Source organism: Chlamydotis macqueenii, chromosome 13 (assembly GCF_036417535.1).
Source record: "Chlamydotis macqueenii isolate bChlMac1 chromosome 13, bChlMac1.mat, whole genome shotgun sequence".
In the NCBI taxonomy this organism is placed as follows: Eukaryota; Metazoa; Chordata; class Aves; order Otidiformes; family Otididae; genus Chlamydotis; species Chlamydotis macqueenii.
In genome coordinates, this window is record NC_141568.1 from 1,695,727 (window position 1) to 1,711,656 (window position 15,930).

Below are 15,930 nucleotides of genomic sequence, written 5' to 3' on the forward strand. Positions count from 1 at the left end.
TCTCATCCTGGATGTGTCTAATCCTAATCGCTCCCTATCGCGCAGGACCACTTCAGACGGGCCAGACGGACAGACGAGGCCTCCTCCTGCCCCGCATATCTGCACAGGCAGCCCCCGGCCGGGGAGGGGGGAGAGGCCGCCCCTTCCCTCCTAATCCCTTCGCGAGGCCTTCATTTAAAAGGGGATTTGCTGTTTATTCCCTCCGCAGGCTGCGCGATCATTACACGGGTTGACATCTGATCTGGGAGAGGCTTGTTAAAAAATAATAACGGCACATTAATTTGGGGGGGGGAGGTAGGGAGGGTTGGGGGGGCTGGGTGATGCGCTGGCGAGTTTCCAAGCCTGAGACCATCGCTTGGGCTTGTTGTCTGCAACGAAAGGCTCGGGTCTCTGCAGCAGTGGCTGGCTGGGGATGCTCGCTGAGGCATCCCCTTTGAGCCTCCCAAAACATCCTGGAGGTGGCGAAATCCATCCTGAGGGAGGGTGGCTGTGACCCCCACCTCCCCGCCAGGCATTTCATTATGGGGGGGCTGAGATTTGGGCACCGCGTGACCCCTCTCCTCCAGCTTCCGCATTTAACTCAGCCCTCTCCTGCTTCCACATCCCTATCTGTGGCAGGGATGGGCGCGGGACAGAAAGGTCATCGCTTCGGGGGGGTCTTCCACTGCCCGCCCGGCCCTGGGTGGGGGATTAAATCCAGAAGGGAAAAATATCCTGCAGCAGGTGCAGCTTGCGACAGGTCTGAACGACTGCCAGCCGGCTCGGAAATCCCAAACACATCTGTGCTCATCAGTTGGACACCAGATGGGCCCCGGGTTGGTATTTTGGGCTGGGGTTAGCTTGGGGGGGGCTGGGACAAAGTGGGGCGGCCCTGGCTGCTCCAGCCCGGGACGCTTACAGCCCGCCTGCATTCCCCCCTATACTTAGCCTGGGATTTTTCACGTGTTTTGCCAGATCCCTCTCGGGGTGCGGGGCAGGTTGAGGGGCTACCCCAGAGATTCCATCCACCCCCACAGCTCCCCAAGGTCTGGCTCTACCCCCCTACTTCTCACCCCAAATCCCCCGGCAAAACCCAGCTCCTCGCACCTCCGGGGTCCTGCGAGCGTCCGTCAGGCGAGAGCTGCAAAGCCCTGTACACACAAAACCCCTGCTAAATATTATTACCCCCCATATTCTTAGCGGCGTCTGCACATCTAATTCCCCAGTGGATTAGGATGGTCCTAACCCTGAGAGCATCTCCTCTCCATCCCGGTGTCCTCCTGTCCCTGGTAGGGATGGCTGCATCTTCCTGCACTGGTGACTCCGAGCACTCCTATGGCCGAACCGTACTGGGACCAGTCCCATGCTTCCAGTGCCGTGGGATGAGAACCTGCTCCCTGTTGCAGCAGACACAGCACGCCAGCCTCCCAGCTATTTTTAGGAGCGTGTCCGTGGCTTAATCTGGCACCGTGTGGGCTCGAGGCTTCCCAGCGGCGTGGCGACTGCCAGCCCGTGCCGTGTTCTCGGGGGTCACATTGTGGGCACGTGTGGGGCTGTGGGCCCTGGCTGGGGCGTGCTCGGCGTAGGACTACGCTGCGGGATGAGCGAACCCTCCTGGTGCGGGGATGGCTGTGGTGGGAGAGGAGTTTCCCAGCTCCATGGCACCAACCCCTGCCCAAGCGAGCGTGGGGCACGGGGTGGGGGGTGGCACCCCCAGCCCCATTTAATGTCCTGCTCTCGAGCGGCAGGAGTGAGGGGTGAGCCCCGACCCTGAGCACAGGGATTAAGAGCTCGTAAGGGTCTCCAATGACTTCACCCAGTCTAACCTACAAGCAGGGGGGTGTCGTCTCCCAAATCTCCCTCCCCCAGGGCTGGGACAAACAGGGCACCTCTTCTCCCCCCATGTCCCTCCGAGCCCCGCAGCCCTGCTGAGCACGCTGCTCCGATAAGAGGAGGAAGGCGTTGAATGCAAAAATGTGGCTGTGGGAAGTGGAGTTGGCAGGGACTGGCGTGTCCATGAGGAGGAGGAGGAGGATGTGCCTTCCTCCAGCTCTGCCCCTGCCCAGCCAGGGCTGAGCCGGGGGCTGCGAGAGGCCCTTACCCCCTACATCTCCTCCTAATCCCATTGCCCCTGTGCACACACAGATCCATCCCCATCCCTGTCCCTATTCCCATCCTTATTCGCATCCCCATTCCCACCCTTATCCCCATCCCATCCCCATCCCACCCCATCCCCACCGCCCCGGAGGTGCCAGCACAGCCCCAGGGATGCTCGGGGACCCTGTTCCCGGGTGACGCATCCTAGCACCCCGGGCTGGGAACGGCTGGCGCTGGCCGTTCCGCTCCTCTCCCCCTTCCTCCCCTCTCTCTCTCCCTTTCTGAAAATTGATAATTAACCTTTTGTCCGGGGGGCTGTTGTGTTTACGCGGCGCAGGCGGCTGCAGGGCGCTGATAGGGAAATCGCAGCCGGCAGGCAGCTCCCCGTCCTCCCCGCAATCCGCGGCCCCGCGCAGCCGTCGGGCAGAGATAAGCAGGTGCTTTTTCACGGCCCCGCAGCCGCCTGCGAGGGCAGCCCTACCTGATCGCTCCAATCTCGGTGAAAAACTACTCGAGGTTGGGCTGCCGCGATGGAGAGGGGCGATAGGGACCGCGCCAGACAGCTCCCCCGGCCCCGGCCTCGCCTCCGCCCGCGTCCTCCCCGCTCCCTCCATCTCCTGCTCTGTCTTCCCTCTTATCTCCCTCTCCACATCCCTTTGATTTCTTTTTTTTTTTCCCTTCTTTTTTTTTTCTTTTTTTTTTTTAATTTCTTAAAGAATTCATCTTTGTGCTTCATGCGAACTCTCGGCGGCTCCCAGCTCCCCATCTCAGCCACTGCTCTCCTTCCCCATCCCCATCCCCCTCCCCACCTTTGCTCCCGCATCCGCATTCCCATGGGGTGGAAGAGACAGATTTAAGCATCACCATATAAAAGCCCCACGGCCATGCCCGTACCCCAGCCCAAAAAAGCAGCGCCCGCTTTTGGGTTGCGGCAGCTGCCGGTGGTGTTTCGCTCATGGGTTCTGGCTTCCTCTCGCCTCCGGTTTCCCCGCCGCCACGGCGGCCGCGTCACTCGCAAACGGAAAGTGGAAGGCAGTGGGGCATGGGGGCACAGGCAGCATGTGGGGCATTCCCATGCGGCGAGGGAAGCGCGCTGCGCCGTGCCGCGTGCGGGGCTGGTGCGGCCCCGGGAGGTGCGAAGGCGGGTGGCGAGTGTCCCCCGGGGGTTTCTGCCTTCCCGCCGCCCTCTGGCTCGGGGTGCGGGGGTGATGGGAGCCTGTCCCCGCTTCTGCTTTAACAGGGAGGGGGGGAAGTTTCTGCTCGGCAGCCGGCGTGAGGCTCTGACTCAGAGGGAAACCTGCTGGGAGCATCGGCAGGGTCCCCGGGGGGTGGGCAGGGGGGGGTCACCTGTGTCGGGGCAGACCCCACACCCCCAGGGGTTCCTCCACATCAGGGCAGACATCACATCCTCGGGGTTCCACCCACGCTGGGACAGACCCCAGAGATTCCTCTCACACCGGGGCAGACCCCCATCCTCAGGGGTACCTCCCCATGCCAGGGCAGACTCTGAGCCCCCAGGGGTTCCCCCCATGCTAGGGCAGACGTCGCATCCTCAGGGTTCTCCCCACACCGGGACAGACCCCAAGACCCCAGAGATTCCCCTCACACCAGGGCAGACCCCCATCCTCAGGGGTACCCCCCATGCCTGGGCAGACCCCAGAGGTTCCCTCGATGCCAGGCCAGACCCCCATCCTCAGGGGTACCCCCATGCCAGGGCAGACCCTGCACCCCCAGGGGTTCCCCCCGCACCGGGGCATTCCCCGTCCCCCCGCAGCCTGGTGTCGCTGGTGCCCAGCACTCACAGCTGCCCCGGGCAGATGCTCGCCCGCCACCTCCTGCTGCAGGTGACACAGGGGACACGGGGCGGCTGCTGGGTGGGATTTTTCTGCTGGGCTCTGAAACCCTCTGGTTTTGACTTGCTGCCCCGGGACACCCCCCACGAGCGGCCACTGCCATTTCACCCCCTGTGCGCTCGGCAAAACTCGGGGCCAACGACGCCGAGCCCACCTGGGCCTCGCCAGAAATAAAAGGGGAAGAGGGGAGAGCCCAAAAGAAGAATGGAAACCCTCCCGCCCGGTGGGATGGGCAGCTGGGAGCCCACAGCCTTGTGCCGGGTGGGTGGGACAGAGCTGGAACCCCCCCAGCATCGCCGGAATGCAGGATGCAGGTGCAGGGCGGGGGCATCCTGGGGGTGCAGCGGCAGGGTCTCCCCTTGAGCGTGGCTGGGTTGGGGCTGTGGTTCGTAGCCGCGTGGCCCTTCCCCCCGCCGGGCGCATCTTGGGGCTTCCCCTCACCTCCCTGTGGCACCCAGACCGCGCTCGCCGTCCCCCAGCACCCTGGGCTGCACCCAGAGCTGCTGCAAACCGGAGATGCTGTTGGCACCCCACTTCACCTCACAGCATCCCTGCACCCCTGTGCTCTGGGACCCTCGGTCCCACTTACACCCCACCGTCCCCTCCCCGTCCCCCCCTCCCCGGCCGGGGGCGAGAAGCGGGGAGCCCCGGGTACCATCTGCGGGAGCGCAGGTGGCCGCCGCGACACGCCATCTGCTCAGCCACCTTCGGGGACCGTGCATGCGCTGCTGTATTTTTAGGACACGTTTCCTCCCTCCCACCTGCAGCCCGGAGCCGCCTTTCAGTTTTCTAACAAGTTGTTTCTCTCGTCGACGGCTGTCGGGGAGCCTGGGGCCCTGGCACTGGGAGAGCTGGTTTTGGGGTGCAGGGATGGACTAGAAATGGGGGGCTACATAGCCACCGAGGGGGTCACCCCAAGTGTCCGGCAGGCCAGGGTCATGCCTGGAGCCCGGCTGGTGCCCGGAGCCGATGCGATGCTGCTGTTTGGGAAGGCAGTGGCAGCCAGGGGACATCTTCATCCCCACGGCTGCGTCCCCAGGCGAAGGGGCCAGCGCCTGCAGGGCTGCAGCAAGAGGGGCGAGCCCCCGGCGTTGCGGCGTGCTGGCCGCGGCAGGCTGCACCATGTCGGCCATGCCGTGCCAGGCTGCACCACGCTGTGTCAGGCTGCACAGTGCCGTGCGGCAGCTACCCTTGTGTTGCACCAGCTACGCTGCCTCACACTGCGCTGCGTTGCATCACACTGGCCGTGCCATGCCGGGCTGCATCGTGCTGTCCGTGCCGCGCTGGCTTGCCGTGAGAGCCACACCGCACGGTGCCACATCGTGCTGGCTACACCATGCCGTGCTGCGCGGCACAGCCCGTGCCAAGGTGCGCCACGGCAGTTGTGCCACGCCATCCTGCACGACACCGCCTGCGCCGAGCTGCGCCGCGCCGGCCCCTCGCTCTGAGGAAGTGAAGCCGGTGCGAAGGGGAAGTTGTTGGAAAGTCTGACCGGAATGGCTGATAGGGAAGGCAGAGCTGGGCTTGGTCGCAGATGGTTCCTGTTGGGGAAGGACACGGGCGCAGCTGCCCGGCCTCCCCCCACCCGCCGCATTATCGCTGCCCGGCAGCTGTTCACCTTCCCCCTCGCCGTGGGACTCGGCCCCGCTGCCACCCCGGCCCCGGCCATCACACGAACGGCCCTCACGGCAGGGCAGGCACCCAGCGGGCAGGACGCCCCGCGCCCCGCCGGTGCTCAGCATTTCCCTCCCCGGCACGGCACGTGGCAGCCTGGCTGCGCCGGCCCCTGCGAGGCTGGCTGCACCGGTGTGCCGACGCTCATCCCCTGGGATGCCCGGGGGACCTCCCAAGCCAGACGGCCACCCCTCCTGGGCCAGGGCGGCGGGCAGGACCGGCCAAGGTAAGGCCAAGACAGCGGCGGGCGGAAGGCGGAGGGTGGCCGTGGCCGTGCCGCGTGCCATGCCGCAGCGCGGGCGACTCACTGCAACGTCGAACGCGGCCTCGGGTGGGCAGGTGCTCCCCGAGGGTGGCACACGGCCAGTGCCCATCGGTGCGTCCCCACGGGGACCGGCTGGCGGGAGCGGGGAGCTGGGGCATGGCCGAGCCGCAGCACCGGCACCGTGGGCTCGCCAGCACCCACCTGGAGCCCGCTCTGCAATCAGCCTTTCCATAACGAGTAATCAGCCGCAACTGGGCTTTATTTACAGGGTTTAAAGCCTCTGGTGACAGGGTGTTGTCCTTCATTCCCGAGTCGGTGGCTTGCACGTGGCTCGGCAGCGCGTTCCCACGCTCGCTGCCCGGCAGTGGCCGTGTCCCACGAGCAGCAGGTTTGTGCCATGAGGTCAGGATGAGGGCGAGGGGCGCCCCACAGCCTGGCCTTGGCCAAGGGGCTCTGGCAGCTCTGGAGGGACCCGGGGCGGGGGTCCCGCCGGGGCTGTGCTGGGTGCTGGCAGGAAAGCCGGCTGAGTCACCGGCGTTTGTCTGCCCTGACCAAACAATACTGGCCCTCTGCCCCGCTTCCCCTCGCATGCCCCTCTCCCCGCCGGCACGGCACTCCAGCCCCACCGCCCGGTCCCGGCACCCACCCTGTGGGACGGGGACGTGGCACGGATGGGCTCGAGGGCAGAGTTTGGGGTGCTGCACCCATCCCGCCGTGCCGGTTTGCTGCAGGTGGGAGCTGTGTCGGGGTCCCTGTCCTCAGACCCGCTGCCCACGGCAACGATCGGCGCATCCCGGGAGAGGGGCACCCAGCGATACAGTGCTGGGGACCGGGCGGCTCGGCGGGCACTGCTGACTGGAAAGATGCTTGAGGGGAGCCGGGCAGATTGCCGCGGGCTCGCCGAGCTGCCGGTTAGGCTCTTGGCAGGAGAAATGTTTATTTTGCCGGCCAAATATCTCTGCAAACTTCCTGATTTCCTTGCGGCCGGCGAGGCAGCGATAGGGCTGGTGAGGCCGTTGCCTGCCCCGCGCTCCGGCTTCGGTGCAGAGAGCTGTTATCTCGGATGCGCAGCGGGCAGGGAAGAGGTGGAGAAAGGGAAATGAAATACAACAGAGGTGGGACATTTTTCGCTCATGATAACAAAGCCCTGCTTTTAGCCTGGGAACTTGGAAACCACGCAGGTGGCCAGAGATGGCCGCAACGTCCCCCGCCGCATCTGTGCCTCGTAACGAGTCCCAGAGCTCCCCACGGCGAGGCCGCGGCTCCCCACCGCATCGCCTCCCACTAGCTCCCGTAGATTTTTGCAGGGATGTGAGGTATTGGAAGAGCAATGCAAGCTAATTAAATTAAATGATGGGATGGGGAGGGTGAGAAGCAGCCGGGTACCACGGTTTGAGGATACAAAGGGGCGTGTGAACCCGCTCTCGGCCCCGCCGGGCAGGGAGGGTGGCCGCGGTACCATGACGGGGCCGAGAGATGCTCTCATCTCCCCAGATCTTGGCCTTGCACCAAGGTCCTGTCCGCCCCAGGCGGAGTTAGCGGCCAGGCACTGAGGACGTGGCTTTCGTGGAGGCTCAGCGCCGCTGTTCCCCTCACCCAGCCCAGTGAAGGGCAGCGGTGCCGTGGAGAGGGGCACCCTCCGCACCGCGGCGGGCTGCGCGGCTCTCCCGGCGTGCTGAGCTGGCCGGGGCAGCTCGGGGGATTTCGCTCAGCGTTTCCCAGAGAATTCCCGCTGGCCGAGGGGGAGGCTGGCTGGACCAGGGTGCCGGCAGCATCTCTGTGCGCCTCAAATCGCCAGCTCCCGGAGGCAGGGCGGCACGTGGCCGCCCCCGCTTCGCAGTTAAAACACTTTCCAGACTCTGCGTGGCAAAGAGAAGCTGGAAACTTGGCCCCCAGCAGCCCCGAAACCTGGAGGCACAGGGAGGAATGGTGTCATATCCCAAAGTCTCCCAGTGTTTGAGCCAAGCCGGTGATTTTTTGGAGCCTGCGGCGCAGGGCGAGCTGGGATGATAAGCAGCAGGGGCTGGTTTCCCTTCGAATGCCACGAAGCAGGAACGAATCTGTCAGCCAGGAAAACAGGATTTTTTTTTCCTTTTAATAGAAGATGCTTTTTTTTTTTCTTTTATTTATGGAAGCTGTGGGAAAGCCACAAAGCCCCTGGGTCCGCTTCCCAGCGGCGACGGCCTGGGGGCTGCTTGGCCGAGGAAGCGAGGGGCTGGGGCGGCTGCGGGGCGGGTGGCCTCGAGGTCAGGGAGCCCTGCGAGCGGGCAAGGGGGGAAGCTGAGCGCGAACGAACCCCCTTTCTGCAGAAAGGCTGGCGAGTGGCACTTCCTGCCGAGCAGATGTCACCGCGGCGGATGCAGCTGCGGCGGGCGATAGCCGGCGAGCGGGCGAGCCGCCTTCCCCCGCCGCTGGCTCCCCACCAGCCCCTTATCTCCCCCGCGCAATCCCCAATGGATTCACGCGCAGGGAAATGCAGCGCCAGCCGGGACTGCTGCTGCAGGAAAAAATGCCAAGGGAAGAGCTCCGGGGGCTGCAGCCCGACTCCCGGCGCTCATTCCGGGCTGGATTTCGGTGCTGAGATTCAGGCTGCAGTATCCGTGCGCGCAGCCGGGGCGATGGGACCCTTCCCAGCCCGGCATGTCCCTGTCCTGAGCATGGCATCCCCACAGGGATGCTCAACCGGATGCGTTGGGCTTCACGCGGCTGTGGCTGCTTTGCCAGCACCCAGCCCCGCCGCCGTCGCCCGGCTCCGCTCGGCGCTGCGGCACGGCTGGCATGGCCACATCCAGTCGGGATCATGCAGAGGCACGCGGGGATGGAGGGAATGGACAGAGACCAAGAAACCCAGACGGACAGACAGACGCTGGGGGTGGCACAGGAAACCTGTGGCACGCCGGGGGCTGAGCACCGGCACAGCTCGGTGCGTTCACCTCCAGACAAGCCTCCTGGGAGAGCCGGGCAGCAGCAGGACCCCCGGCACGGCGTGGCCGAGGGGCTGTGGGCACGCACAGGCAGGTCTGCCGCGGCTCCTGGCTGCACAGCGTGCCGGCGTGGGGATGACTCACCGGCGCGGCGAGGGGGAAGGTGTGATAAACCAAAACCGTGGGCTTTTTTTAAAAAGCCTGGGGCTTGCGAAGGGGGAACGCCACCTGAATAGCAATCAGTTGGGAAGGCGTGGGGCCGAGCGAGGGTCCGGGCTGCGGGGACAACGTGGTGCCGGCGGGATGCAGGGTGAGGGGCTGGGCGAGAGCAGCGAAGGGTCGGGACGGATGGTCGGGCATCCACGGGTGTGAAAAGCGACCGTGACACCGCGGCAGCTGCGCAGGCACGAGTGGGGCACGGGGCTGCCCCGGCAGCACCCGCGGCAGAGCCCCCCAGCCTGCCTGTGCGGCCCCGATAGCGGGCAGGGGGCCATGCGCGCGGGCGATACGGGGCCCGGATGGCACGCGGTGGTGACCGTTTCCTGCCGGGCTTGGTGCCGGTTGCCCTCACCCGCCCTCAGTGAGCACCTTATCGGCTGGCACGCGCCGTGCCAGGCCACGGCGGCCCCCCCGTCACCCCCAGGCTGTGCCTCAGGGACCCCTTTGCCTGGGGAAGGACCTCGACAGCTCCCTCGAGAAGCACCCACGAACAAAGTGATGGGTGCCGGTACCAACACCCTCCCGTGGGATGGAGACACCTGCGGGCGCAGGGACGGCGGGATGGAGGAGGACAGGCAGCGGCGGCAGGCGATGCCGGTTCCTCAAAACAAAGGGGGCGCGCGTCGCCGTACCACGTGCTGCTCATCCCCGCGCCGGGGCCGTTGCATGCTGCACCATCAATCACGCGCCAGCGCGACCGACGCCGAGTCATTACAGGAGTTTCCACTCTCTCTGCTGGGTGGGAACCCGGCGGGGCCCCATCCTGCCCCGGCTCCAGATTTGCCGGGCCCTGGGCTGGGACGGATCCGGGGAGGGTATCGGGCCATGGCAGGCGCTTATCTCCCGGCCCGGCCGTCGCTTTCCCACTGCCACACGGTGACGCCGCTGGCTTTGCCCAAGCGGGACCAGTGCCATCGCCTGCCCCACTGCACCCCATCCCCAGGGATGGGGGAGGTTTCCACCACCAGCGCTGACCCCGGGAATGCCAGATCCCCCGCTCCATTCCCATCCGTGGGACCCACGCGTGTGGTGGGCGCGTGGCCGTGGGGCGCATGGCAGCAGCCAGCCTGGGCTGTGGGTGGGTGGGGGGCACGAAGGGGTTAAGGCGGGGAAAGTTTGCTCACTCTGGGATGATTTAAACCAGACAGAAAGGTTCTGTCATCCATCACGCTAACAGCCAGCTCCTTGTGTTTTAAAGTGTCGGTAATTGCAGCGATCCGGGCTGGGAGCGAGATAAAGGCTGGGGAGATGCGAACTGGAGGGGAAGCACCAGACCCCACAGCCAGCGGGGAGAAACGGGGTCAGCCCCGTCCCGGCTGCAGGGGAGGGGACAGGGATGGGTCAGGGACAGGGACAAGGATGGGTCAGGGATGGGACAGGGATGGGGACAACCGTGGGGATAGGGATAGGGATGGCCATGGGGGCAGGGATGGGGATGAGACAGAGATGGGGACAGGGGTGAGGACAGGGATGGGACAGGGATAGAGACGGGGACAGGGATGGATGGGGATGGGACAGGGACGGGGATAGGGACAGGCAGGGGGACAGCCATGGGGACAGGGATGGGACAAGGGTGGGGACAGGGACGGGGACAGGGACGGGACAGGGACAGGAATGGGACAGGGATGGGGACAGCCAGAGGGGTGGCCCAGGCATCCTCCCGCATGCCCCAGCTGGGCTATGGCACAGGATGGGTGCTGGGGCGTCGCATTGAAACAGCGCGAGCAAACAGAAACGGGGACAGGAGTGGGCAGGGAAGGGTCCGGAGCGGGTGCTGGGCTGCATCTGCCTCACTCAAAATATCGCCTCGAGATTCCGTTGTCTCGTGGCACCTCCCTCGGTGCCCCCAGCTCAACGCTCAGCCGCGCTTCTCTCCCCATCTCCTCTCCCTCGGGATGCGGGGATCCCTGGGGATGGCGTGCAAAGGATGGTGAGACCTCACTGAGGAGGTGGCCACGGGCACGGCCACCGGTGCCGGGGCTTTGTCTTGGCGGCCAAGGCCACGTGCGAGCAGGGCGGCAGGGAATTATTAACGTTCAGCCGTGGCCCGCTGAATAAAGCGAGCTAACACGAATGTTTATTTTCACAGTAGTGAATTATGACTTCAATAGACCAAAATTACAGGCTGCGCGCGTGGAATAGAAACGAAGCAGACCCCGCCACCCAAGCACCGCCGAGGGGGGACGCGGCCGTGGCTCCCTCCTGCCCACGCTGTCCCGTACACCCCAAATTAACCAGGAGCTGGAGAAGTTTTGTGGTTTTTCCAGACTCATCTCCGTGAGGAGCCCCTGTTCCGGGAAGCGCCGGCAGCGTGCACACGTCATGTCGACCGGTGGAGGGACAAAACCTTCTGGGGTGAGCACAGACCTGCTTGTTCCACCAAAGTGGGGAAGCACTCTGAGCCCCCCCGGCCAATGTGCCGGGCCACCGTGAGAGCAGCAGGGCAGGACACATGGGACTTGGGGGGAAAAATTGGAGCTGGGGGGCAGGATGGCCAAGAGTGGGGTGGAGGGGGCTGGGTCGGGGTGCTGCAGCACCCTGCCACTGCGACCCTGTCAGTGGGGTGACATGGTGGGACACTTGGCCACGCAGTGGCCATGTGATGGTCATTTACTGGCCACGCGATGGTCACACAGCAGCCATGTGATGGTCACTTACTGGCCATTCAACAGTCATGAAGTTGCCATGCGATGGTCATGCAGTGGCCGTGCAACGACCATTTACTGACCATGCAACGGTCATACAGTGACCATGCAATGCTCACGCAGTGGCCATGCAATGACCATTTACTGGCCATGCAATGGTCACACAGTGGCCAATCAACAGTTGTGTAGTGGCCGTGCAACAGCCACGTGGTGCGTACACAGTGACCATGCAGCAGTGATGCACTGGCCGTGCCAGGGCCACGCGCTGGCTGCAGAGTGGCCGTGCAGCGGCAGTGCCACCCAACACCCCGGTAGCCAGTGTGCAGCGGCCGTGCGCGGTGACACGCTGCCTGGCAGAGCTACCGTGGTCCCCGACGCCCGAGCAACGGCCCGCTCGGGCGAGGATGAGTAATACAACAACCGTACGGGCGGCGAAGGCTCCGCGCAGCAGCTCGCAGAGGGAAGGCAGCTGCCAAGCAGAGTAATTACGCAAAGAGGCAGGGCTTGGGCGCGCAGGGAAATTAGCAGGGCTTGCGTTACCCGCCGCACCAGCAAGCAACAACATCGTAGTAGGTCTTGGGGAGGGGAGGGAAATTTGTCATTCTCCCCCTCAGCTGGCACAGGAAGGGCACGCCGGAGAGCTGGCGCGGGCAGGCGGTGCCACGAAGGCACGCGCCGCTGCCGTGCGCCGCAGTAGAGGAAGGGTCCCACAGGTGTTCCCACTCTGCACTGCCACCCTAGGGACCCCCATCGAGGCCAAGCAGTGTGGGGGGCACCCCGAGGCCGGGTCAGGCCAGCTGTGTGGACCGTGGGTGCTGTGCGTGAGGCTGCTCCCTCTGCAACCCCGGTGCCGGGGTGGGAAGGGGAGGGAAGCACCGCAGCTCCAGCACCCTGCAGCCCCCCAGCCCCTTGCAAACACCCCCACCCCGCTCTGGCCCTTGTGAGGCCCAGCCTCTTGCTGTCCCCCCAACCCCACACAAACAACTCCCAGCCCCTTGCAGCCCCCCAAATGCGTGCAGCCCCTGACCCACGCAGCCCCCCCGGCTTTGCAGCCCTCAGCGGTCAGCATCTCCAGCCCCTTGGGGACCCCGAACCTTTTGCAAACCCCTGCTCCTTGCAGCCCCGCGGTGCCGTGCACCTCCTGCAGCCCCATGCAGCCCCCTGGTGCCATGCAGCCCCATGTCCCCCTGTACCCCCTGCACAGCGCCCCAGTCCTTGTGCAGTCCTCAGCCCCTGTGCACCCCTCAAAGCCTCACGCAGCCCCCCCAAGGACCCTGCAGCCCCCGAAGCCCTGTGCAGCACCGTGTCCCCATGCAGCCCCCCCGTCCTGTGCAGCCCCCCACTGCTGTTCAGTCCCCTGGGTGCAGTGCAGCCCCATGTCCCCCTTCAGCCCCCAAATCCCTGCCCTCCCTGCATGGCCCCCCAGTCCCTGTGCAATCCCCAGCCCCTGTGCACCCCCTGAAGTCCCATGCAGCCCCCCGGTGCCGTACAGTCCCGTGTTCCTCTGCAACCCCGTGTCCCCGTGCACCCCCGGTACCGTGCAGCCCTCCCGGTGCCGTGCACCCCTCCGTGCCCCGTGCACCCCCGGTACCGTGCAGCCCTCCCGGTGCCATGCAGCCCCGTGCCCCCGTGCACCCCCCCGTGCCCCGTGCACCCCCGGTACCGTGCAGCCCTCCCGGTGCCGTGCAGCCCCGTGCCCCCGTGCACCCTCCGGTACCGTGCAGCCCACCCGGTGCCGTGCAGCCCCGTGCCCCCGTGCACCCCCCGGTACCGTGCAGCCCTCCCGGTGCCGTGCAGCCCCGTGCCCCCGTGCACCCCCCCGTGCCCCATTCAGCCCCCCCGGTGCCGTACAGACCCCCCGGTCCCCCCCCCATCCCGCTCCCCCCTCCCTGCCCCGGCCGCGCACCCCGCGGGCCCCGCTCCGGTGAGCGGCGGCGGCGGTAGGGCGCCCCCTGCCGGGCGCGGTGGAGGCGCGGTCTAAGGCAGCGGCGCGGGCGGGCGGCGCTCACTCCGGGGCGGGCGGGCGGCGGCGGCGGCGGCGGCAGCGATCGGTGCGGGCGGCCCGGCCCCGGGAACCCCCACCGCCCCCCTCCATGGCCGCCACGCTGCACCGGAGGATGGGCCGCCGGGTAGCGCGCAGGGGGTGAACCGGCCCCACGGATTTTACCGGTTTTTCCGCCTTCCTCCGCTTCTCCGGTGCCCCCCCGCCCCTTCCCGGGGGTGGGGGGAAGCGCCCCGACCCCCTCCCCCCCCCCCCTCCCCGGGCTGGCGGCCCCGGGCGGGTACCGGGGGCAGCCGCCGCCGCGGGACCGCACTCCGCCCGTACTGGCTTTAACGGGGCCGGGGCCGCCGGCGGGGGCCGCTGCCGGTTCTGCCCGCTCCTGCCCGGCCCTGCCTCGGGACTTTACCTCACTCGTCCGCGGCACCTCAGGGCGGTAAGTGCCGTCTGCGGCCGGGAACGGGGGCGGGGGTAGGTCCCGGTGCCCGGGGGATGCTCCTGGGGAAGGGGGGCTGAGGATGCTCCCGGTGCCCGGGGAAACGGGGCTGAGGATGCTCCTGATGCCCGGGGGATGCTCCCGGGGAAGGGAGGCTGAGGATGCTCCCGGTGCCCGGGGAAGGGGGGCTGAGGATGCTCCTGGGACCCGGGGGATGCTCCCGGTGCCCGGGAACGGCGGAGCGGGGCAGGACGAACGGGGACGGCACAAGCGGGGCGAGCGGGTACCGGAGCCGCCGTCCGTGCCGCGCTCGGAGCGGTTCCTCCACGGAGGCAGGGCACGTCTGCCGCGACCGTGGGTCCTGGCTTCCACGGGTCGCAATCGCGCAGGGGCGGTGGGATGAGCACCCCCGAGGGGCCGGGGCTTTGCCTGCGACCCCCTCCCCATACCCGGCCCCTGCTTTCCGAGCGTGGGGCAGCCCGGCATCCCCGAACCCACCCGAGTTTCCTAGTCGTGGCTCCCGACATCCACCCGGTGGGAAAAGCCAGTTTCATCCCTGCATCCCCGGGAGCACCAACCCACCGGCTCCGCATCCCGCTCTGGCCACCGCCACCGATTTAGAGCCGGAGCCGCGTTTCGCGGCGAGGAGGAGCCGATCCACTCGGGAGAGTCCGTGGGAGAAACCCCGGGGCCGGTTTGGGAAGTGAATGGCTACAGCTGCGTAATTCCGTGGTGACACGCGGGGGCACGGCGACACGCGGCGCATCCTCGCACATGCCGAGGGGCCGGTTGGAGTGCATTCGGGATTTGGGAAGGGAGCTTGGCTCCGGGAGCCTCCCTGCTCTCTGCCTCGCTGCTGCCCTGCTCCTCATCCTCGCAGCCGTTCGTCCCGGTCCGGCTGCTGCTTTCCCTGCAGAACGGCGTTAAGCGTTGGCCGGCGCCCGCTCCGGCCTGGCTGTGCCGAGGGGATGCTGTCGGCGTAGCCATGGAGCGGGGTTGGCATCGCTCTCCTCCACGGCTCCTCCATGTCGCCGGGCTGGGGGCTCCCATCGCTCCCCCACCGCTGGATGGTGCCTTCGGATACCACGCAGCGTTTCTCTGCTTGAACGCACCTTTGGTTGGATTGGGTTTTTTTGGATTGTTTTTTTTTCTTTTTTTTTTTTCCCCCTGTTAGCCAAGAAAAACTTTGCAACTTTCCTTCGCTTGCCGAGAGGAGCTGCTGCCGCTGCTGGGTTTCATTTTGTTTTTTTTAATTCGAGGTCACGTGCACGTTGACAGTGTCTTTGAATCCAAGCGACGGTCTCGTCTCTAGCTTAGAAAGAGCTTTTGCGCTCTTCCCTCTGTTGTTTTCTCTCTGTTCAGGAACAAAGAGGTTTTTCTGCCTTTAATTAAAAGGAATATTAATTCTCCGCTCCTTTGTCGAGCAACTTGAAGACGCCCTGCAAACGTCCGCCCGCTCGGCACCACGCCGAGGCGAGCTCTGCTATGCTACAGCGCACGGAGACGCGGGGTGAAGCCACCCAAAACCCCACGGCAAATACGGAGGGATGCTGACAGCCCCGGCGCCCGCGCTCTTGGGCTGAGGAACCCCGCGGGGCCGAGCTGCCGGCCGGGGCGCTCGCTTGGGTCTCCGGAGGAGGAGAAGGCAGGTCCCCACGCAAGGGAGAAGTTTGGAGGGCGGCTGGGGAGGAAAGTGGAGATGAACTTGGCTGTGCAAAGGGGTTTTTCTCCTCCGGCCGCCTCCCGGCAGGCCCGGCCGGCGTCCGCGCTGGCAGGTAAGGATTTACCCCGGGGGACGGCCAGATGTCGGGCGTGTTTTGTTTGAAAAAACGCGTGACT

The 15,930-nt window shown here is 66.1% G+C and overlaps 1 protein-coding gene across 6 annotated transcripts in view; it reads left to right on the plus strand.

Annotated features, from left to right (window-relative positions):
• Positions 1 to 5,338: 5,338 nt before the first annotated feature.
• The window catches only part of CBFA2T3 (CBFA2/RUNX1 partner transcriptional co-repressor 3), a 28,513-nt gene continuing 17,921 nt past the window's right edge, over positions 5,339 to 15,930 (plus strand). For 3 of the 6 annotated variants that reach the window (XM_086757834.1, XM_086757836.1, XM_086757838.1), the window contains exon 1: positions 14,226 to 15,866. In XM_086757834.1, coding sequence (XP_086613960.1) covers positions 15,791 to 15,866 — 76 coding nt within the window. In that variant the 5' untranslated portion in view covers positions 14,226 to 15,790. Of the gene's footprint in view, positions 5,830 to 13,691; positions 14,092 to 14,225; positions 15,867 to 15,930 lie in introns of those variants that run through there. The other 3 variants (XM_086757835.1, XM_086757837.1, XM_086757839.1) reach the window with 3 other exon arrangements.